General features: G+C 39.7%; 1 protein-coding gene across 1 annotated transcript; it reads left to right on the top strand.

Moving 5' to 3' along the window:
- Positions 1 to 59: 59 nt before the first annotated feature.
- Positions 60 to 23733, top strand: SEC24A (SEC24 homolog A, COPII coat complex component). The gene is made up of 23 exons (XM_066560406.1): positions 60 to 162; positions 4818 to 5339; positions 6765 to 6923; positions 8615 to 8692; positions 9008 to 9174; positions 9777 to 9949; positions 10928 to 11030; positions 11802 to 11928; positions 12287 to 12396; positions 12815 to 12927; positions 13582 to 13700; positions 14341 to 14396; positions 14809 to 15015; positions 15306 to 15426; positions 15979 to 16137; positions 16643 to 16816; positions 16901 to 17011; positions 17357 to 17532; positions 18517 to 18654; positions 19295 to 19399; positions 19538 to 19630; positions 20131 to 20234; positions 20641 to 23733. Exons 1-23 carry the CDS (start codon positions 114 to 116, stop codon positions 20753 to 20755), a joined length of 3279 nt encoding a protein of 1092 aa, XP_066416503.1. The 5' UTR covers positions 60 to 113; the 3' UTR covers positions 20756 to 23733.
- The last annotated feature ends 591 nt before the right edge of the window (positions 23734 to 24324 follow it).

Here is a 24324-nt window from a genome sequence, read left to right as displayed (position 1 = left end):
GCCACGTGTCCGCAGTGCGGCTGCGCGCGCCGCCCGGCAGTTCCGGTGGGTTCGTCCCCCCCGCCCGGGCCGGCGCCGCCACACGGGCGGCACCGAGCGCAGCCGGCCGAGCCATGGCCCAGCCCGCCGGGGCCCCCGCCGGCCAGCAGCCCTACAGTAACGGTGAGTGCAGGGTGGGCTCGCGGGGCTCGGCGCGGGATAGGCCTGGCGGGCACGGCTCCCGCCGCGGGGCGCTTCCCCCAGGCCCAGGCCGCCCTTCTCCCCGGGGCAGCGGAGGCCGGGGCCGGTGCCCGCGGGCAGAGCGTGGGGAGGGGGTTCTGGGGACGGGTGCTGGGTCACATCCGGCTGAGCTCGGCGGGGCAGCCCGGGCAGTCGCGGCCGGGCTGAACTGGGGCGGACAGCAGGAACGGAGCGGCGGCGGAGCCGGCACTGCCGGGACCCCGGGAGCGGCCTGCGCCGGTGGGAGCGGGGGCGAGCTGCTGTCAGACCGGGCCTTGCCCCGAGTGTCACTGAGAAAAGCACAGAGTGGCTCATCAGGCATAAAGCTTCATTCTGATTTATTTTAATGGCAGAAGTATCCCAGAGTACATCTGTCTGTCGGTGTGAACGACAGCACCTTGCAGAGAGCCCCTGTCCGTGCTGCACGGGCTGGCCCGGACCGTCCCTCAGCCCGGGTGGGTCCCTGTCGGTGACACGGGTGACACAGCCGAGGTTTGACCCTTTGGAACGGGGCTGTACATGTGGCACTGTGGTTATCGCTGAGCTCAGCCCGCGGCGCTGCGGGGCTTTCTTATCTTGTCATTCCCGTAAAGCCGACATTATCTGGTTCTGTGTGCTGCCAACTGGGAAAGTCTTCATTACTTTCTTCCCCTCAAAATGTATTTCTTTACAACGAGATATTGAAGGTGAAACTGAGCTTACTAGCCGGTATTTTAATGTAGGAATAAAAAATTCAGGGCCAGCCTTGTCTCTGTGTCTGTTTTCGTGGCATGTGTGCAAATCTGTGCTGATGGAAGTGTCTCCTGATTTCACATACACATCCTCTGCACTTGCTGCCTTAATTACACACTTGTGTGTTTCAGTAGCTGTGCTGCATCATAAGCAGTTCAGTTATAATGAGATCTTTTGATTTTTCTTCCCCCTCCTCCTGCACAGTGTGTTTATTGCTTTTCTTCAAAGTCATCAGCAAAACGACAATTTGCAATTAACTGTGTAGCTGCTTCTAGGGTCAAGGGAGTGGGAAGAGTATGAATATAATGTGGAGAGAGAGGCTCTGTCCTGGAGAGCTTATGGTCTGAGCAGAGGCTGTACCAAGGGAATGTTAGCTAATGGAGAACTGAGTGGGATGATTTACAGACTGGCTTTGCTTTATGTTTGCTCATTTCCCTAGTGTCAAATTAAGCACATAATGGAAGTTATGGAGAGGCAGCCAAGAAAGAGGAATTTCAGGCTGTTCAGCTGTCAGGTGTATGAAAAATAAAGAACTGAAATGTAGAGTTATGCAAATTAAACAGTTGTTATGGTATGTTAGAGATAAGGCTTGGGTTGCTGGCCTTTGAAATAAATCAAATTGTTCAAGCATGGACTGTTCATAGCGTTGTTTAAAATGTATGTTGAGAGGATGCTGTGATCCTTGCCCTTTATACTGACACCAAAGCTTTATAAAACAGTTTGGAGGGTACTGAGTGCTGTGGTGGTGCTTACAGTGGTCTGTGAGGAAAGAAGACTGTCAGCAGGATGATAAATTGTTCTACAGCTGTCAGCCCTGCCTTGCAACTTGTTGCTTGCTGAAGTGTTTGCAGGTCCCTGAGCAACTCCCTGAGCTTGCAAGTCCACTAAGGCAGTAAATTGTCACAGCAGCACCGTGTGCTGCCCGGGAAATTGTTTAGCACAGAGCTTTGGGTTGCTTAGCAACAACCTTCCTCTCCTTCATTTCTGTTTGTCTTTTAATAGGACCAATATTCTGTACTCATTTAATTGCAGGTGTCTAATTTGCTTTCCAGTTAAAAGATCTGAAGTGCAAGCAAGAAGGAGAAACAATTCTTTTAGAATGTTTTGCTCTTCTCATGTGGTACCTTAGCATGGTACTTTGATGTCATGAGGTGCTTTAGGAGCTGTTGGGTTTGGAATCCAGTGGGTCAGACTCAGAGAAGTGGACAGTGGTGGTGACTGATTCCACAACATCTGTTGGGATGTAACTTTTCAGGGTGTTTATCTTTGCATCTCCTTGGAGCTTGGAGAACTTGTGGCTGGCAAAAGTGATGTGCTGAGTAACTGGCTTGGAGTAGGGGACAGTGAAATTCTGTGTGGCAGAAAACACAACTCAGATCCTGGCTGTCCACATTAGTAATTTGACTATTTTATAAAACTATCAAGCGACCTTCATACATATTCTGGTGCTATTCCTGATCTCTCAGAAACATTAAATGGCCTTGTGTTGTTGCAGAGGAGTCTTTTGCTATTAAAAATAGGTGGCCTTTCTTCTATTACTAATAAATTTCTGTAGTCTCCAAGTGTTGGCTGTTTTGCTGCTGTACAGGTGAAGTAGCTCTTCAGTCCACAGAATTCCTTGTTTATTTCTGGCCTCACAGAAAACCAGCAGCATTTGGGGAAGGCTGGACAGCCTAGATACTCCTTGATGGGTCTCAGTGAAGAGGTTGGGTCAAGATGGGTATCTGGCTGCAACCAAGCAGCGAGTCCTGAAAAGTTTTTGAGCACTGTGAAACTCTGTGTAAAGGGATTTTGTCCCTTAGTGCTATTTCTATAGCTTTTTCTGGCAGCTTAGTGCAGACTTGTCTTGGAAACATGAACTATTCCATGAGGATGTCAAGACTTTTCATTGTGCTTCTGACTTTGAAAATAAAAATTGAAGTTGGAACATTTATAGTTTGGCATAAAGTGCCATAGAAAATATCAAGTAGGTCAGTTTTTGATATCACCTCACTTCCACTGTTTTATCCTCAAGCAGAGAAAACAGTGCATAAGAGAGCAATCCAAATACTCTGATTTCTGCCTGGGATAGAGTCATGCCCTAAGGTGAAAAATCAAGTTATTAAATCAATTTGTATTTGTTCTGTATTTTTCCTGCAGTTTATAGTGATGATGTTTTATCAGTGTTTGTGTGGATGCAATCAGAAGGTTTGATAAGAATTCATAATTTTTAAAGTTATCGTGTTTAATTGCTATAGGGTTTGTAAATCAATTGTTGGAAACCCATCTGATAACTGCAGGGTAGTTTTTGAAGGTTACTGTAAGCATTTTCATCTTGGTGAGCTTTTCTTTAAACACCCTTGATTTTAGAGAATTATTAATTGCTAATATCTACGAGCAGCATTGTAAGGACAGTAGGGTATAACTGGATTTCCTAACTGAATGATAAATTACAGGTTGAAATTAATGGTTGGAGAATAATATGGTGTGTACCTTTTATGCACAAAGAAGAGGCAGTGAGGATGAGATCACTGGCACTGTAGTAGTTATATGGACCTGTGCAATATTTGGTGAATTAACAGCTGTGTGTGACTCAGAGCCTAAGGTTTTCTAGAATGATCAGTGCAGGGTTTGTCCTAACTAAGAATTTCAATGTATTCTGCATTTAGCTTAATTTATTGTCAGAAATGTGTGAGTTACTTTAACTTGGAAATGTGAACTTGCTCACCTTTCAGAATTTAAACATTACATTCTAATAACCAGCCATCTTTTTTTTAATGTGTAACTGTGTGTGTGGAATGCCTCCAGTATTTAAGCTGTGTTTTTAGGGGATGAGGAGAGCCACAATGTGACTGGCTGAACTGAATGATACAACACTGGAAAGTGTTTTGGTAGTTGTGAAGGAGTCACAGCTGGCTGTGGCCTGCAGCATCTGGTCTGTTCTGCTCAGAAGGATTTCACTTGAAAATTGATAGTCTCTCTTCAGCATGTCCATTTTGTGGCAATAGTATGAACAATCTGTACTAGTACCTTTCTTGATGGAGCTCTTACTGCACTGGAAATCCCATGGGATTCTGTCAGCCTGTTCCTCTGTAAAGCAGAAATCTGATGTGTTGTTTACCCTTTGGAGAGTTATTAACCTTTTTTTTCCAATTTTTTTTTCTTCAAATAAGTAAAACTTAGTTCATGTATACCAACCAACATATGCATAAAGAGCATCATCAACCTGTCAAGTATTTTTTTCCTGACTGGTGAATTATTTTATGATAAACTTACCCTTCGTTCTGTGTTGGTGACCAGCTGGCCACTCACATGAGCTGTATGTGTACTAATAGTTCTCATACTAAAATTAACTGCAGAAACTTTCATAGATTAACTCAGTCACTTGAGAAGCAGCGTGGTGACCTACGGTGGCACTTGGCTGGCAGTGTCATTGTGGTAAGCTGACGTGTAGGCTGGTGTCAGCCATGGTGTGAAATGGAGTTCTTACGTAATGGATCTTCCACTTTCAGTCTGCTCCTGTGTGCTGCTGCCAGTGCTGTGGGGCTGTGCTCCTCCGTGGGCAGCTTGTTTTTGGGGGTTTCTGAGGAGTGGATGGGATCCTGTGTGTTTCAGTCCAGGAGCATTGATGGTACTGGAATGCTTAGTGGTTTCAAGGTTACTGTAAAACAAAACAAAGATTTAAGTGTCAATAGCAAAAAAATACTGCCAAATTCACATCCCTTGCAGTAGTACTTCTGTCACACCTAATGGTTTAAGTTAAAAATGGCTTGGAGACTAATAAAATCCTAAGGAAAGACATTCACAGGAACATCTTTTATTTTCAGATGTGATACACAACACTGACTTCCTGAAGAGTGTAGTTTTTTGTTTTTTTTTCATTCCAGGCCCTGTTCAGAATCAGCTGATGCATTCCCCAGATGGCCAGGGATACAGCCCTGCAGTTCCAGGATCGTACTCCCATCAGATGCCAGCAAAGGTTCCTCCACATCAGTCTTCTGGACAGTACAGCTATAGTGGCTCTCAGAATGTTTCTCAATTAAACAACTTCCAAGGACCTGGCCAGACTCTCAATAGACCACCAGTGGCAGCTTTCTCTGGGTCACCAGTGCAACAGCCAGGTCCTGTTCCACAAGTGCTGCCACCTGCATTACAGAACTCAGCTGCTGTATCATGTGCTGGGAGCTTTCCTCCTGGAGCCAGCCCAGCGGTGCTTTCAAACTGGCAGTTCAGCCAGAGCCCTGGGAGTCAGCCCCTTGGGGCTCAAACAAGCCATTTGGCTCCTGTGCCTGGGACAGGGGCAGCTCAGCCTCCATCATCATTACCAGGAAGTACAAATCCTGCAGGGAGTTATCAATATGCTGCTTCTCCAGGGGCTCCTCCACTGCAGAACAGCTACATGAAGCCAGGTAATCAGAACTTTGTGGTATTCTTCCAATGTATGTTTTTCATATTTCACCTTTTAATATAATGAGTATAGAACTGACTCTGCAGTGACAATTTGCTTGTGGAAGATTGTTAAAGCAGATACACCCATCAGAAATACCTGGATGCTTTCTTTGGGTTAGAAATGAAAGTTCTGTGCCCAGGGTGGGTGTTTCAGCTGGCTGGAGCAGATAACTCCTGAATGGTGTCCCATTGTTTTGGGGTGCTGTGTGTGGGTGATGCTGTTTCTGTGATCTAGACCATTTCCTGGGGTAACCCATGAAGCATTAGTATGTTTCAGTCCAGGACTTCACCATTGAAAACTAGCTCTGTTTAGTGAGCATGGGCAGTAACCACTTGATTCAGGTAATTTTCTGAAGAGCCTGTCAGGTTGATTCAAATAACTGGAGCACAGCCTGGAAACTGAAAAGCATTCTGTGCTGTTGAAATAGAGGTCAGTTCAATGGAAAGCTTTCTTCCCCCAAACTTGTAATTTTCACATTTAATGATAATTGTCAATCTTCAGAAAGTACTCTAAAAGTAGGAGACTCTGCTCCTACTGCTTTACTGCTGTTATATGCAATGGTAAAAGCTTTTCTAATACAAAATAGCTCTATTGTGCAACTTGTGATTATTATGGAAACACAGTTAATTCTCAAGTTTCTCTTTGCCAAACTGCTGTATGTTGTTAGGTTTTTTTCTCACTAAGCATGCAAACAGGACTTATGTACAGAAATATTTTCGTGTAAAAGCAAATAATTTTTCTTGTTAAGCACTTTTAGCCTCATTAGAGATTTTTGTTGATGCTAGTTTTTTGTTATATGCCTGCCTAATTTTCTTATGCTGCTCAAAATGTCTTAATCTTGCAGAATTTATTAAACTGTTTCTGGCACTTAATTGGAATAAGCAGTTAGTAGTTTGGAATTAGTGAGGAAAATGCAGAGAAATTTTGGAAAGTGGCATATGAAAGGAGAGGAAGTGTTTGGAACAAGTAATTTTTGAATTTTTGAATATTCATTCAATCCTCCTGAGCCATTTCCCTGTTTTTTTGTTTTTGTTTTTGGTTTTTTTTTTTTTTTTTTTTGTATAGCAATGATCACTTTTAATTAAACTTGCTTGGTGATTGTTCCAGACTTGGTTATAGCGTTGGGATATTTTTTGTACATCTTGGAATTCTTTCCAACAATAGCAACAAAAAGCTGAAAGAGATCAGTAAATGCAGGAACCTGGAATGAGAAATGAACTTGAAGTTGAGACCTTCTACCCACATGTTAGGATTTATGTATCTCATGCCATTCATCCTCTGAATAACAAAAACATTTAGAATTCAATCTGTGCATTTTTGTAACAAAACTTTTGTGATTTTTTCAGCTGGGTTAAACTCCTCCTAAAAGTTAATCTCTTTATAGGATCTGCACCTCCACCAGTGACTCAGCCTTTAACTCCCCTCCACCCTCCAAGGCCACCTTTAGGACCTCCACCAGTTGGTGGTCCCCCTAGGCCACCAGCAGCAGTAGCAGGACCACCTAGTGCACAGTCTATGCTACAATCAGCTGTAAACCAAGAAGGTAAGAAACAATTTGCTCTTTATGTTGAATTCAAACACTGGAACTTGCTGTAATATGCAACCTTTAAAGTCAAGCACGTTGTTCTATTAGAAACTCAGATTTTAAAATTGATACTGATACAGCTAATAATTTAATCTGAAAAGAGTAAGTAAGGACCTGGAAAGAAGAAAAATTCTTGTAAACAGACATTATAAAATTTAAGAAATTAACAGTTGGAAATAGATTTCCAAGTGAAATGACCGTGGCCATGTCTGCTGTAGTTGACATTGCTTTTTTCATTTTGAGTGTTGTAAAGTGATAGGATCTCATTTCTCTGCATCCCTGAATGCTGTTAGGACAGAAATCCATGTATGACTCCCTGTATTGTTCATTCTACAGGGAGAGATAAAATGTGGACCTTGCAATTCCTTGCTATTTATGTAGCTGTACCTAATTCTTCTCTGTGTAAAATCACTGAAATACACATCTTGCATTTGTTAGCTTGCTGAAGGAAGTTACTAGAGGCTGTGAAGTGTCAGCTGTTGAAGACAGACACCTGGCTGAGTGTCTCTCCTGTGGGCCCTGCACAAATATGCCATTGTTTAGGAACTCCTCAGGGCTCTGTATCAGACAGACTCCAGTTGTTTGGCATTTAGTGCCCATGCTAGATGGGGCCATGTGTGAGTTGGCAGCTTTATTTTTACATACACAGTTCTGTCAAAGCTGTTGGTTCCCTGCATGTTCAGATTGACAGTTTCTTGTGTGTGGTAGCTCTGTGAGCACAAGAATAGTATTTTCAGATTTAACTTTGTTTGGAATGTATTAAATGCATTAGAAACAGCTTTTGCTTAGAAAATATTTTCTTCATCGTGAAAAGAAACATTTCCAGAGCCCCGGAGAGATAAAAATATTTAGTCTATGAAGCAGGTTGATTGCTGCTAGGAAGATTCAGTGTGTAATGTAAGTTCCTTTTTTTGGGTCATCTTTGGAGATTTTAATAAAAAATGGTAATAAAAATAGAGTACCTACTTGTCCTTAGCAATATATAGTTGTGTTAGTATATTTAGACATACTTGGCTTACCAAAAACTGCCCTTTGGGAGCACTCTCTGAGTCTCAAGGTTTTTCTTATCTTATATTGAATTTCTATCTTGACTGATATATGACTGTGTCAGAGCTGTTGCTGTTTGGTGAGCAGTAGTGAACTAAATGTGTAAGTGTAGGGAATTTGGTGGTTCTGTGAATTATCAGGGGAAAAAGTTCTTCAGGGTTAAGCTGAAGGTTACTAAGGAAACCTAAGCTACAGGTTACTTGGAAAACTACAGCTAGCCTAAAGAAACTTCCTCTGCTGAGGAGGGAGCATCCCCTGACCCTTTGCTGCATTTTGGCTTGGAAGCTATGGCAAATCCCTAATTGGAAGGAGTCATAAAAGATTATTCAACCAGAAGTGTAGGGACTTTGGTTTTCCTTTAAAAAAAAAAAAAGTGATGTTTTATGAATGTCCTTTGTTGAGATCACATCTGCAAGGGACATGTGTGTGAGAAAGAGGACAAAGTATATTTAATTCAGTTTCATCCATGGTCAAAACCAAAGTAGACTCAAACTATGCTTATCTTAATATTCATCCAGCAGGTAGGATATTTTTTGCAGTTACCTCATTAAAACTTCTTCATAACTTGTGCAAATTTTTCCTGTGGTTGTTTTTCTTTAAAGGTGATGCCAGATCTGCTGCCAGTGATGGGTCTGTAGTGCAAAACAGCTATGATGCAATTGAAGGTGGTGGCCTCATGGGTAAGGCTTTGGGAGTAAAAATGCTAGTTATTATTATGGAACTTTTAAGAGTTTGGGAAAGACAGAAGTTTAAGCATTTGTGTACAAACATATGTACTTGGTTCAATGCCTGTCTTGAAGCTAAATGTGAAATTTGAAGCATTGACAATTAGCATGTGTTAGCCTGTGATATAAGTATGAGAGAGCTCTTTGCAAAGTTGACTGCAGCTGTATTTTTCAGACTTAGAAACTAAACAGGCAGCTCTCCTGTTGTACTAATGCCTCAAGTAAGAAACAGTTCTTCAGCAATTAAGTGTCTGTCTGCTCTGCTTCCAGCAACTCCACACCATTCTCCTGCAGCCCCAAATCTTAAGATGAATAGAAGTGTTGGGTATTCTTACCCTGCCTTACCTCCAGGCTACCAACATGCTTCTCCACCTGGAGCCCCAGGAATGAATGCAGCTGCTTTGCAGTATCCAGATGGATCAAAGCATTTCCAGCAGGTAAAGGTTGTCTGGTTTCTGTCTCAGTACTACCTCTGGTGGGGGTGTGTGGGTAAAGAAAAGTGATGGTTGGTAGGTGTTGTGCATCCCTAGGATGCTGCTGCTTTTGTTCCCTGTTTGGGCACCATTTGTTCAAGAGGACAGACATAGCCCAGAATTAATGCTTTTGCCTGTGCCTTGGTACCAGTTTGGAAAAGCTGTGTTCCAGCTCTTTATGAAGTGTCCCACCCTCGGATCTGTTCAGGATGTTTCTTTTGAAACTTTCAGTTGCTTTTGGCATGTTTCTCTTCAGTGGCTTTGTTATTGTTAGCTGAAGTGTTTGGTTTTTCTTTCCCTGAACTTTCAAAGTGAACTGACCAACACTTTCACCAGCTGAGCCTCTGTATTTCAAGAGTTTTATAGGCAATTTATGCTTTTTTCCTCTCTTATGGTACGTACATAAGTCAAGTTCATGTGACAACCAGCTTTTCTAAATATATTGATACAATGGCAGTTAGTACATGAGCAAAACAAACTGGAAGGGATATAGATGTGGTTTTAAACAGACTATGGGTTTCATCCAAGTAGTTGGTGCTAATTTGTGAAATTTGATTTGTCTCTAGCCTGCCCTGGGCACTAATCACTTAACTGCATCAATGGCTGGCCTGAGTCTACAGCAGGAAGGGTTAAGACCTGTGAATCTTCTTCAAGAAAGAAATATTCTTCCTACCACCCTTTTGAAGGCTCCTGTCCCCAACTTGCATGAAGACATCCAGAAGCTCAACTGCAATCCTGAGTAAGATTATGCATTTGCTATAATACATCAAAATAGATAGAAATGTAAATTCCTGCTTATAAACATGATTTCACAAAATATTTTCTTAATTTTATGAGTAGAAAATATTGAAAATGGGCTTCACTGTTACAATAAAGGCAGTAAGTAGATTTAACTTTGAAGAGGGGAAAATCATCTTTGTAGAAGGTATGAGAAAAAATTAGTTAACAAAGCAGCTATAGATAGGTACAGTATAAAAGTTTTATGCCTGGCAGTGAGTATGGATGAGAAGATATAAAATAACAGTTAATTCAGTCAGGTGAGGTATACCAAAAAGATTGTGCCTGAAGAAACATGGGTGACCTCTGTATTGAAAAGTAACCATTTAAAACAATGGAGTAAATGAGATTTCAAACAAGAGACTGGCAGTTGGTTAATCAGTTATTCTCTCGGAGGAGACCCACCAAACTGTGAATAGCCAGGGACTTCTGCTTTGCAAATATTTTTATGGTAGATAAAGGAAATAACAGCGCCTTTGTGACGTTGTTCATGCAAACAAGCTGGACAGGATTTGCAAAACTGCCACATACATCTGCACCTTGTGGAAGCTGCTGAGTGCTCAAGACTCAGAAAATGATTGTGGCATTGTATTTAGTTACTATGTTTTTAAAACCACCTTATAAACATTGCTGGTTCTGATTTATTCCAAAGTAACCTTTAGTATATAAAGATTTGGTGCAACTTTGAATGTTGTTAGGCTTAACTTTGACTTGAGTGACTAAAATGACACTGAGTTCTGTGTAAAGAGCATTTGTATAAAGTAAGAACTCTAAGTATGTACTGTGGGTCAAGCACAGAAACAAAATAATTTGACAGAGATAGAGATCTTTCATCTGGAAACAGAAATTCACCATTAGCAGCTCTAGAAAAATATACTGTACTACTGAAATCATAATTTATTTGAAAGCCTCTGAAAATAACCCTTTGTCATCCATGTAGGTTGTTCCGCTGTACCCTGACTAACATTCCTCAAACTCAGGCCTTATTGAATAAAGCCAAACTTCCTTTGGGGCTCCTGCTTCATCCTTTCAAAGACTTATCGGTATGAGAAATGTTCAAAACTTTACATGCTGAAATATCAACTATGCCTTTACTAGAGTCCAGACAATGGACAATGAATTATAAAACAAGGGCAGGTATCTTGGCCCAGAAGAATTACCATAGTAACTGACATTTCCTTATTCCATACAGATTGCTGCAATTTTTCTCAATTATTTTTCCCTACTATATTTAAACCTTCAGGTCTCACTTCTTAATAAAAAAGAAAGCCTCCCAAACCTTAAAAAACCAAAAGCTTAAAGGCAGCACAGAATTTGGACTGTGATGGAAGACAACACCTAAATTCCAGGTTGTCTCGTATCACTTGTAGTTATTAATTTCAAACCTAGTACTAATTCTAAATTCAAGACTTGACAAAGTTGAAGGGATTTGGATGTCATGGAATAGCCAGAAGACTTTGAATTTAGCAGTGTCTTTCTTAAACATTGGGTTTTTTTCTCACTTCAGTTGATTTTTCAAAGATGTGGGCTTTTTCCCCCCTGCTTTTTGGTGCAGGACTTGATCTTAAACCATCAGTGTAAAATTCAAGAATTTAGAGGCTTGGAAGGGGAATCTACACAGTTAAATATGTTAGAGCTCAGTTCCTACCTGTCTTACTAAGGAATTGCAGTGATGCTGTGAGGATGCAGAAGTACTCCTTCTTTCAACGAGGATGCTTTGCCTCACTAGGCAGCTCAGTGTGGGTGGTGTTGTTACCACAGATGAGCAGCTGCAGGGTGAGGATGCTTTAAAACAGGAAGCTTTTCTTTTCCAGCAATTGCCAGTGGTCACTTCCAGCATTATTGTGAGATGCCGTTCCTGCCGGACGTACATCAACCCCTTTGTCAGCTTCCTAGACCAGAGGAGGTGGAAATGCAATTTGTGCTATAGAGTCAATGATGGTAAGTTTTAGATGTGCTTGAAAGTGCTGCACTTAACCTTTTCCAATTAACCTTGCAGCACCTTAAGTGCTGCAATTAACCTTGGCCTTTGAGACTGGAGTGTTGTTGGCCACATCAGCAGGGGGATTGTTGTCAGTCATCCTGGGGGTCATGAGAAATGTTTCCCAGTGCCAGTGGTGTCCCTAAAGAAACATGATGAGCCCAAGTAGTCCCTCACAGTACCCTTGCACAGGTGTAAGAGCTCCACTGCCTGGTGTAGTTCTCCATGTGTTGCCACAAAAGAGTTGATATATTTGTTTTAAAATGCAGCATAGCCAATACTAGTGTGAAATACTAATATATAAACTTATCTGCATAGTTCCTGAAGAATTCCTCTATAATCCTGTGACAAGAGTTTATGGAGAACCTCATAAAAGACCTGAAGTCCAGAATGCTACTATTGAGTTTATGGCTCCATCTGAATACATGGTAAGGCTTTATTTACTTATTCTCTCTCTTTGTTTTATTTTCAGAGGGATGTCAGAGAAAGTTTTGTTTCAGAGGATGCTTTCCAATTCAGTAGCTGTTGCCTTAAGGAGTGTATCTGAGAACTCCTGGGGAGGACCTCAGAGAGTTCACTTTTAAACATTTATGATATCAAAGTTGTTCTGTATTTGGAATGTGTAGGTATTCTGTATTTGGAATGTGTAGGTACTCTGTATTTGGAATATGTAGTATCTTTGGAAGAAAACTAGAATTCTGGTATTACCAAATAAGAGGCAAATGCATTCAGAAATTTTAGCTATCATCTATGTGCTGTTTTAGCAGTTTAAACTTGCAATAGAATGAATAAAGCCAATGTAACAAATGCTATTTGAGAATTAAAGGTGATCTTTTCTTTGCTCAGCTGCGTCCACCCCAGCCCCCCGTGTACCTCTTTGTGTTTGATGTGTCCCACAATGCAATCGAGACAGGATACTTGAACACAGTCTGCCAGACCTTGTTAGACAATCTGGACTCGTAAGTACTTTTTTCTTTAAATCTCCAATTTTCATTTGTCTTAAGAAACCTGTGGTAGACACCAACATGCCAGTCCTTTCTGTGTGGAAGACAATTTTCTAGTGTGGGCAAACAATGGCCAGTGTTGTGTTAAAATGTGCCATAAAGCTGTAGTCTTTTTCCCATCACAACTACACCAGTATAAAAGGTAATTTTGAGACATGATTTTCAGTCTGACTCTTTCCTATAAGCTTCATAAATCCCCAAAAGAATGTAAGTATCATGTTTATCTTTTGAACAGTATTTTTTAAAAGCTGAAATTTAGATAAGTATTTGCTGAGAAGAGTCATACATCTAATAACCTTCTCATAAAATGCATACTGTTTGAACTTATATAAACACTAATTGGGATTTTGCAGTTTATTTATTCCTTTTCTTCCACTTCTGATTACCCTCTTAAAAGGTTTTCACCTGCCTGCCAGGTGACTCTACCATGAGCTCCTTTTTTGTTGTGGTTTTTTGTTCTTTCCAAAATGACTTAGTGAAGCTCTTGCTGTGTAGCTGTTAAGCTAACTGCTTGGTAACAACCACTGAGAGATGCAGTGGATGTTAAAAAAAAAAAAGCCTGCAGAAATGAAATTTCATCTTGTTGAACACCATATGTCTCATTTTCAGGCTTCCTGGGAACACAAGAACAAAAATAGGCTTCATAACATTTGACAGCACAATCCATTTCTACAGTCTTCAGGAAGGTCTCTCTCAGCCTCAGATGCTTATAGTTTCAGATATTGAAGGTATGCAAAAATAATTTTTGTGATCAGTACCTATTAGTGACTTCTGGTTATGACAGCCTTTAAAAATAAATATCTGGTGGGAGTTTCTGGATCACACCATTAGTCTCTCTAGTAATGCCTTTAGAAGTACCATATGTGTGAGTTTGTTTATGAAGACATCTCCCTGATGTCTGAGCAATGCTGTGGCTGCTCATGACTTCAAACATGAAGACAGCTTTCCTACCTTCTAGTTTAATTTGTACAGATCTCTAGATTCCTCTTGAAATCCCAAACACTGATGTTAAATACCTTTCTGTAGATTTTCTTGTGGCTGGTGCTTAGTGCTTGTCCTTCTGCCTATTGTTTCAAATCACCTTTCACTGGATATTATTGGGCAGGGTAGAATGAACATTGGAAATATTTGCTATGTGATTTTATTTAATAGTCTTGATTATCCTTCATGCCTGTTGATTGCTGCTCCACCATGGAATTTTAGCCACAGGAATGCTTATGAGAAAGAAAAATCCACATAATTATGTTTACACGGGTTAATACACTGATACTGTGTATTTTTTTCCAATAAGTATGATGGTTGGCAAATAAAGTCAGGGAAAGCTTGATGTGTTTTTAAAAGATAACTCAAATATTTTTTCCCTTTCAGATGTATTTATACCAATGCCAGAAAACTTATTAGTAAATTTGAATGAAAATAAAGAGGTAAGAAGCAAGGACTTTCTTACATAAATAGTGACATTTACATAATTGGGGATATGTTTGGTAATTTTTTGATTAATTAATGCTCATTAACACCAGCTGTTCGAATGCCAGGTTTGAGGCAAAAAAAAAAAAGAGGTCTTTTATCTATGTCACTGTAAGTTCTTGCCAACCTGAAACAAGACAGTGCTTCAATTTTTCTGTGACTTTCTCTTTACTACTTTAATATTAGAAGTGTTAATACTTGGTTGTGTTCAAGTATTTCAACAAGTATGTATGTATGTGTGTGTGTATACATATATATAAATATATGTATATATATATATAGAGAGAGAGAGACCCAACAGCCAATATTTGGCTATAAAATAGAAAACCTTGAAGACTCATAGGCCTAATACAGTTTTCTCACTTGTAGCTAATTCAAGATCTGCTGAAGACATTGCCACAGATGTTTACCAAGTCCCTGGAAACTCAGAGTGCTCTGGGGCCTGCATTACAGGCTGCCTTTAAGCTGATGTCCCCCACTGGAGGTAGAATCACTGTCTTCCAGACACAGCTCCCATCTCTGGGAATGGGAGCACTAAAGTCACGAGAGGAGCCAAACCAAAGAGCAACAGCAAAGGTTAGGAAAGAAAAAAGGTTGGGAGTATTAACAACTCTGTTCTATGTGTGTAGGTGGTTCTGGGATTTCCTCTTCTGGGTTAATTTTCTGCTTGTCTTGCTTCTTTTAAAGAAGGTGAAAAAACCAAAAGAAAAGCCAAGCAATATAAACACAAGTTAATTACCTGATTTTTTAAAATAAAATATTTTTAATCAATGATGGAGAATGATTGTGTCCCTGAAAGCAGGCAATAAATGTATTAATCAATTTGAATTTCCTTTGTGTTTTGTAATACCCCACTGTGTTAACAGGATATACATCTGACACCATCGACTGATTTTTACAAGAAGTTGGCCTTGGACTGCTCAGGTCAACAGGTTGCAGTGGATTTATTTCTTCTTAGTGGGCAATATTCTGACTTGGCTTCTCTAGGTAAGTCATATAAAGCTCTTTTGGGGCATGTAACTCTTGTATTTTGAGCAAATGCATAGAATCTACATTAATATTTAGTAGATGTACCTGATTTGAATTAATCTAGTGTGTCAAGATACAAACTTGTCCTTGCTGAGCAGTGACAGTGAATAGAATGTCGTCTTTAAGTCCTGATTTAACCTACTTATCTTCATGTCATCCCTTAGTGAGTCAGGATCCTTGTTCTACTGATACAAGTAGTGGAAATAGTTTCTTCCTTTTTTATGCCTTTTTAACCATCAGCGTCATTGCCTTTAACAAGTTTTATTAGCATTTTAATTATTTTTTTCTATTTAACCAAACTTTCAAGTGACAGCAATTTCAGGTCAATAGAAAATTATTTCACACCTGAAATTTATCACATGTTAGAATATGCAGTTGTATCTACATCTCTCTCTGTAGGCAGGTCTGTAACTGTGTATTTGAGTGATTTGCTGGTGTGAACAATTTAATACTTTAAAGATGGCAGCAGCAGCTGTTTGCACTTTCCAATGTATGCTGGTTTTGTTTCAGGTTGTATATCAAGGTATTCTGCAGGTAGTGTCTACTACTACCAATCTTACCATCATAAACACAACCCTGTCCAGGTGGAGAAATTGCAAAAGGAACTGAAGCGATATTTAACTAGGAAAATTGGGTTTGAGGCTGTCATGAGGATAAGATGCACCAAAGGTCTGAATTCACCTTCTTAGGTTTTTATGGGGTGGAGAAGAGGAAAGTGGGGGTTTGCTGCTCTTTGGGAATGTTTTCATTGGTCTTCTAGCTATTTTGTAACCTCAAATGATTAAAAGGCAAAGATTAGAAAAGTAAAATTCAGTATCAGGGATAAGACAATTTTTTTTAAGACTATATTTGCAGTGTGTTTTCTGTCATCAAAGTTCCAGTTTATAATGGTCAAAACTGGAAGTTTTCCTGAAATTTCAACAAGGAACTAGTTTTATAATCTATATACTTTCTACTACTCTGCATTGATTTGCCTTGCTAATTCCCACTTTCTGCTAGGCTTTGTGGATTCTTTGGATGAGTTGTCAGTTTGCAGTATTTATCTCTTCTGAAGACAATGTATTTCATTGAGAGGGAGCATTCCAGTACAGTCATATACATTGATGGCAGATCTGTATATGGTGCTTGTATTTCACAGCTGTAAAACCCAAACTGATTCATTATTATCTTGTAGGTCTTTCCATTCATACTTTCCATGGGAACTTCTTTGTACGATCTACAGACTTGTTGTCATTGCCCAATGTAAACCCAGATGCAGGATACGCTGTGCAGATGTCAGTGGAAGAGAGTCTTACTGATATGCAAGTGGTTTCTTTTCAGTCAGCTCTCCTCTACACCTCCAGCAAAGGTAAGGTTCAATTGAGCCAACAGTGGCATTTGTAGTGTTGCTTCATAAAACAAGGATGGAGGTTACAGTTGTCTTTCCTTGCAGGTGAAAGGCGAATTCGTGTGCACACGATGTGCTTACCTGTTGTCACAACCCTGAGTGAAGTGTACCTAGGGGCAGATGTGCAGGCCATCACAGGGCTCTTAGCCAATATGGGTGAGTGTGCTAAGAGCTTGTTTGGATATGTGTGGATTGTATCCTTAAAGGTCTGAGCAATAATCCTCTGGATTAGAGGAAAAGATTCTCCCTCATCCTAAGAGAGTTTTGGTTTTAATGCTTGGCTTAGGTGAAGGATCAGTAGAGCTGTGTGTAATCACCTGGGCTTAGGCTTAGTCTGGTGCATCATCGTGCGCCCCCAGCTTTTTCTGAAGCACTTCCCCTAGAATGTAGTAAAAGCTTAAGCTGCATTGGCATATATGATGAAGTGAGAGGAGTTAATGTATGTGACTGCATTCCTGCCAAGGGAGGAACCCTCTGATTTGAGCCTTGCCCTGTTTCCAGCTGTGGACCGCTCCGTCTCCGCCACGCTGAGCGATGCGCGCGATGCCTTGGTCAATGCCGTGATTGATTCCTTGGCTGCTTATCGCTCCTCCGTGCTGAGCATCCAGCAGCCCGGCCTCACAGCTCCCTTCTCCCTGCGCCTCTTCCCACTGTACATACTGGCACTCTTAAAACAGGTAAGAGGGGAAAGGAAGCCAGGCAAAGGATGATTTTTGGCAGGTCAGCCTGAAGTAAAAGGACAGTTCTTTGATGGAGAATGATTTCGTTCAAAAGCAGGAATTTAGAAGTGTGCGTAAAACCAAAAGTATAAATGTTTTAAGCAATGGAAGGGCAAAATAATAAAGACACTGACTAGTGAAGAGCATGTGACAGGATACTGATACTGTTTTCTCAGGAATCTCAATTTTGTGTGTCTCTGGAAATGTAGATCCACACAGCAGTTCAGTGCGGATTAGAACAGAGCTGAGTGTGGCAGACAGGGAGTTAGCTGGCTGGCTGTTCTTGCAACAGGTTTAGAGCATTTCACAGTATTTGCCCAGTGTAAGAATTTTTTAATTGAATTTCCCTGAACTGATACTAAAGTCCTATAAGTGTTGGACAAACTGGTTTCTTGGTTCAAAAAGAAGTTTTGGATTCATACATCTTGATTAGGAATTAACCAGCATGTTCATATTGAGCTTTTTCATGTGAAAGGCTTGATAAGCATTTGATCCAGTCAGGTGGGAGGAGTGAGTCCTGCTTGGATTTATAGCGCTTTTTTTTGGTCCCAACAAGCCAGGACTATCTCTTTCTTGTTAATACAGACCTGAGATTCTGTACATTGAAACCAGTTGTAAACTGCTCCAGTATTTATGCTTTTGAATTTTGTCAAGTAGCGTTTTTGAGGTGTATGTTAGTATTTCAAAGTGCTTTCATCTCAGCTGTAAGAGAGGATTGATGGTGCCAGGTCAAGGTTAATTCTGAAATCCAGAAATGGGAGCGAGACTTGTATGATTTCTATGTGAAACTGAGGAGAACTATGGAGAAGTAAAATACAATGAGAAAAAACTTAGGGTACATCTTTAACCTTAAGTAAGAAATAAGTAGCAGGCAATGTGTCTTATCTTCCAACTTACCTTGCTTTGCTTTAATGGTTAAACTAAAGGCCTGCTTGTTTGCAGAAAGCATTTCAAACTGGGACAAACACACGTTTGGATGAACGCATCTTTACCATGTGTCAGGTGAAGAACCAGCCCCTTGTTTACCTCATGCTCATGACACATCCCAGTCTGTACAGAGTCGATACTCTCACAGATGAGGTGAGTCTTGGCCTTGCTACATAATCTGTTTGATCCCAAAGATCTGTGTGATGTGAAAGTAAATGTGTTAGAAATCTCCCAAGTTTTCCATCTAAAGCTGCACAGCTAAAATGTAATGTTTCATATTTGGAAGTGGAGTGATGAATTCTGGAGAGAAGCTGTGCTTTCCTATGGATGGATGGGGAAAGTTTTTTCCTAACTTATTTCACCTTTGCCTTGTGTCATTATCTTGTGCTATAAAACCATATGTACATAAAGACATCATAATGTGGGTTTTGTCCCTTTGTAGCTTCCTTTATTTTAAAATATCAAGCAGTTTTGAGAACAGGGAATTTTTCTGTAAAACCCCGAACAATTTTAGAAATCACGTCTTTGGTACATAACAAATCAGATATTCCAGTTCTAGAATTAATTAACTAAGATACATTTGATAACATTCACCCTCTCTAAATAAAACATTAAGATTTATTAGTAAATTACTAATTAATAAAGTAAATTATCACTTTAAGTATGGCTTGAATGAAACTGAGAAAAATGGTCCAGCTCTAGTATTCAGTGTAATAAATCCTCCTCTTATTTAGCATTCTGTTCTTGTTTTTTCCATCAAGATGTGAACCACTGTTTTTCATCCTTCTTTTAGGGAGCTCTTAACATAAATGACAGAACTATACCTCAGCCACCCCTTCTCCAGCTGTCAGTGGAGAAGTTGAGTAGGGATGGTGCTTATCTTATGGATGCTGGCTCTGTAAGTTGTGTGGTGGGGGGGATTTAAAAAAGTATCCAAGTTTACTTGGTGTGCTCTTTCTGAGAACCCAAAATATGTATAGGACTGCTGAGGTGTGTTTTGGGTTGGATTAATGTTGTTATTGATGGTGTCTTTCAGGTGATGTTTCTGTGGATTGGGAAGAACTGTGGGCAGGGTTTTATCAGCCAAGTCCTTGGAGTTCCAAATTATGGCTCAATACCACAGAATATGGTATGTGCTTGCTCTGCACATCAGTCATACATACAATGCTCCCAGAATATAATTTGCATGAGAATTAAAATACACTACTCAGCTATTAGCCCTCTAGTGGTATAGATCCAGATCCAAGGAAAGAAATAATTGCTGTTACCTCTTGGAGTTTGTTCTCATGATGAGGACACAGTAGGAAGAGGCTGACAATTACTGAGTTTCTCAGACCTGTGGGAGCAGACTAAGAACACTTGCAAATAGTGAGCACAGTGGGTTAGTTAGTGGGAAATCTTTTAGTTTCTACAACAAAGCAGGAATCAACCACAGCTCAGTCATCACCATTCTGACAGCTCCTAAGAGTTTAGTGCTCTTGACTATTTCAAAAAAGACAAGACTGAAACTATACATCACAAAACGTATCTGTCTGGGTTTTCTTTATACCTAATGAGTTTGGCTAGTTGAAGTGTTCCTTTTGGTGTTTTTCTGAAAAATTTGTATTAATGAAACCCTTTGGCTTTTAGACACATCTCCCAGAACTCGAAACGGCAGAATCCATCAGAACACGAACTTTCATTTCTTGGCTGAGAGAACAGAGACCTTTCTTTCCTATTCTATATATAATAAAGTAAGTGGGTTTTAAGAGTCTTTTTTGCTTCTTCAGCAACCTGTTAACAATACATACTTGGATATTATATACTGAACTTCCTTAATGGAATTCTTAACAATAGTGTGTGCTGTGCCTGACAGATTTGACTACAGATATGACTTATGAGTTGTCTCCAATTAGAATTTCAAAAGACTAAAAAAGACTAAATGTCACAGGAGAATCTTTAGGTAATGTCAGATAAATGAAGTAAATGCTGGTAAGAGTACTTATTAGGATTAATCACTGCTAAAGGCTATTTGAGATCCTCTTTTCATATGTCCTTAAGCTTTTGAAATGTCTTGTCACTTGACCTGTGACTTTATTCATGCATGGTAGCCCTGACAAATGTTAATTCCACTCAAACACTTATATTTTTGTTTTTAAGGGATGAGAGTCCATTGAAATCAAGTTTTCTGCAAAATATGATTGAAGACAGAACAGAATCAGCCTTATCATACTATGAATTCCTCCTTCATATACAGCAGCAAGTGAATAAATGAAACACTAGCCTTTGGCTTACTTCTTTAAGGAAAGATTTTGCAGTAAAGAATGATTGTGCTTGTAATATCTTCATTAAATCTGTGGCCTGAGGCAGTTGATGAGAAGTTCTCACTGTGATTTCAACGAACTAAAGCAAATAAAGGACCACATCTGAGAATCAAATGTGCAACTACATAATATTGTACCTTAAAAAAAATCAAACTGTTGGAACTGGTTGAGCACCTTTAATTTGCTGCAAATCGTGTTTTTACTGTAAGTAGTTGCAGCATGAAGTACATTTACAAAGGCAATACTGAAAAGGTGAAATACATTTTGTAAAATAAAGAGTTCTTTGTTGTTCAAAATGTATATTTCTGTAACTTTTTTTTGTTTTGTTTTTGTTTTTCTTCTTTTTTTTGTTGCTGCTAGATATAAAACCTCACAATACTGATCATGATTTGCAGGGAAATTCTTTCTAAGTGCATCCAGTGATTACAGACAGAGCATCTCAATGTTCAACTTAATGCTTAAAGTAGCAGTGAAAGAAGTGTTCATTGTGAAATGAACAAATGCTTGTGAAGTGTAGAATCCAGTGCTTGGATTGGATTATGGCTAATAGGACTAAAGGTAAGCTTAACCTGGATAAGGTGGCTGAATTTGTTGAAGCTTTTAATAAGTCAGTATTCTAATTTTAAAAACAGTGGGGAAGAGTGGGCCCTACATGAGACAGATTTTACAAAGTCATTGGCAGCAAAAGTAGACTAAGGTAGATTGTAAGCTTTGCTTCTCTTCAGTAAAAGGAATAGTTTTAATTTCTATTTATGAATGGTGTGGGAGGGGAAGAGCAAGGAAGGTTATCTCAGATTTTGTTTGGTTTATGTTCAGTAGACTTTTGGCTCTTGTTTACTTTAAGTGAATGTTGGGCCCCTCAGATCTGGTGTGTTTCTGAAGCAAGTTTGTTGGCAGCACTTCAGACCAAATGTTGGTCTGCAACACTGAATATTCTGACATGAAAATTGGTAATTATTTTTCCAAGAACAAAATTATTATATTGAATTTGAAGATTTGTATATGGTTGCAGACATGCCTGAAGTTTTCAAAGAAAGGGTTTTATGCTGCAGCTGTGTAATGAGCCCAGATCCAAGGCCAGTGTGCACCAAATAAAAGCTTTAAATATACTCTGAGATCCTGCCAGAGCTACAGATCAAAACTGACATCGGACTTGAAGTAGGAACTTATATACAAAAAATATTTAAATAATTTTATAGAGGTGTATTGATAATTCTTCTGTTTTCAAGATTAAGCTGTCATTGATAGCTACCAATGTAAAAAGTATTTAAGTTACTGTATTCCAATGCCCATGGAATTGTTGCATATGGAAAAATCTTGGTTTGCTTTTTTATTTAATAATGGTAAACCTAAAGGTCTTTCAAAACTTCTTTCTGGGGCAGGTAACTTGAAGAGGTAAAACACTTGTGAGTGGTCAAATGTACTGTGCTTAGGATGTTTGGAGATACAAATGTCTGTAGGGTCAGCATTTGGGTAAACATTTGCTCCCATTTCAGGCTGTAGCTGCTTGTGATTGTCAGGATTTTCCTCACTTCAGGGGAGGAGTTCCTTGGGAGAGATTGTTCTTGAGCACAAGAAGCTGAAGTTCAGAACAATGCCTAAAACAGCATGAAAAGATTATTGTAGAACCAATTTAAGCTTCCCTGTCTGCTGCCTCTGTAGCAAACAGGAATATATTTACTTGAACTGCTTTTCAGAGAATTGCACAGTTTCTAGTCATAGTGAAGAGGTGTCTTTTAAATTTTGATAGTCTGATTTTTTTTTTCCCCAGGGAGGGGGAAAGGGGTCTCTTCGTTGAAATCATAAATGGAACCTCTGCACTTGCATAGGTTCTGCCCTAAACCTTGTGGTTTAGGTATATTATCACTCAGATGTTGAATTGAAAACCATCCTTGCATCAAATAGCCCACCCAAAGTCTATTTCTCACTATGACTGTATTTTGCTACTATATCCCTTTTTTTAAGAACCGTAAATACTAGAAATGGCCTCGTTGCTTGATGTCCACCAGACCAATGGCTGAAGATGTCACTCTTTGTGGCAGTTGACAAGTTTGAAGTTGAGTCCCTAAGTTTTACAGAGCAAAACATGATAAATGAGTCAGATGAACCCTCTGGGAGTTCTCTTCACTTTGGAGGAAATTCTCTATTGAACTTTGTTCATTGATTCCCTTGCAGTGGGGAAGGCCTGCTGGTTCACTGCTACTGCTGTAATGGCAGTGCAGGGAACATGAACACACACACTACCTGTGATTGCTTTTTTACATACAATGGAAAAATGAGGACACTGAAGATGGACTGCTAAAGTAGGCAAGAGTGGTTCTGGTACTTAGATCTCAGCACCACAACTCCACCACTGTAAATGTGTGGTAAAGGTGTGTCTCTCTTTGTAGTCAAACACTTTTTTTAAAACTGTTTCTTATTTTGACACATTAGTGTTCAGCCAACATTGTTACCATTCATTTTACTTTGCTTTCATTATTGTTTTTAAATTAATATATTTGAGTCTAAGTCCACATAGGCTATGTTGCAATAACTAGAATGATTCAGTTTTATTTAGAATTAATTTCTTAACAATTTAATCAAAGATGCAGAATGGTTTTTAAGTTAAGGGACCATTAAATGTGATTTTAAGGTTCTGTTTGCTATTATGGATGTAATCCTTAAAGTAAATTTAATTTTGTAAAGTAGTGTATAATATTGTAATATTAAATCTTTGTTCTCTGAACTCAAAGATTTGATCTTCAGTATGAAGTTATAAATCTTCCCCCTTCTGAATTTGAGACAGGATTTACTTGTCCTCCTTTTTACAGTTTGTAATTTTCACTGTTTTATTCCTGTAAAAAGTCATTTATAACACATGCAAATGCTTATTTTATCTGTGCTAATTTATCAGATTTGGCTACTCAATAAAATTAATTGAAAGAACTCATGCCAGTTCATCACTCTTTTCTTATAAATAAAAGTAGAAGAATGTATTTAATTGAGATAAATGCCATGTTGGTCACAGGACGTAGCTAACAGTGATGGTTGGAATTTAGCCTTTAGCAGCATTCCAAGACGGTGATCAATTTTATTTTAGGTAATCCTGTATCTTCATTTAACATCCCATTATTTCAGCAGCTTTTTTGTAAAAGCCATTCCATCTTAATGCTTGCAATTTTTTTTGAGATGTTGTCACTGCTGCCTCTGGCCCATCATAGATGAGTTAATGCATGAGCTTGGTACTCTGACTTCTGTATTTAACTGGTTTTAAATACAGAATTCTCTCATTTAATATTGTAGAAATATTAATAGGATTTGTCAGCTCTGTTTTTTTTCCCAATGCACCTAACACTGCCCTGCTGCTGCTGAACTCCCCCATTGCTGTAGTGGCTGGGGGATCAGCGGGCACTGTCCTGGCACGGGGCTTTGAGAGCGGGGGCTCTGCAGGTCAGTCCCGTTCCCGGCAGCGCCCCCGGGCAGGGACTGCAGCGGTGCCAGGGCCGTGCAGGGCACGGGTGCTGAGGGGAGCCCTCTGTGT

Source organism: Molothrus aeneus, chromosome 15, assembly GCF_037042795.1.
Source record: "Molothrus aeneus isolate 106 chromosome 15, BPBGC_Maene_1.0, whole genome shotgun sequence".
NCBI classification, from domain to species: Eukaryota; Metazoa; Chordata; class Aves; order Passeriformes; family Icteridae; genus Molothrus; species Molothrus aeneus.
Note: the sequence above shows the minus strand (reverse complement) of the source record. Positions and strands in the feature narration are given on the sequence as shown.

Coding starts and splice junctions, on each gene's coding strand:
- SEC24A (XM_066560406.1), top strand. CDS start 114: ATGGCCCAGCCCGCCGGGGCCCCCGCCGGCCAGCAGCCCTACAGTAAC. Junction 9,175..9,776: donor GATCAAAGCATTTCCAGCAG/GTAAAGGTTGTC, acceptor ATTTGTCTCTAG/CCTGCCCTGGGCACTAATCA. Junction 17,533..18,516: donor TACTGGCACTCTTAAAACAG/GTAAGAGGGGAA, acceptor GCTTGTTTGCAG/AAAGCATTTCAAACTGGGAC.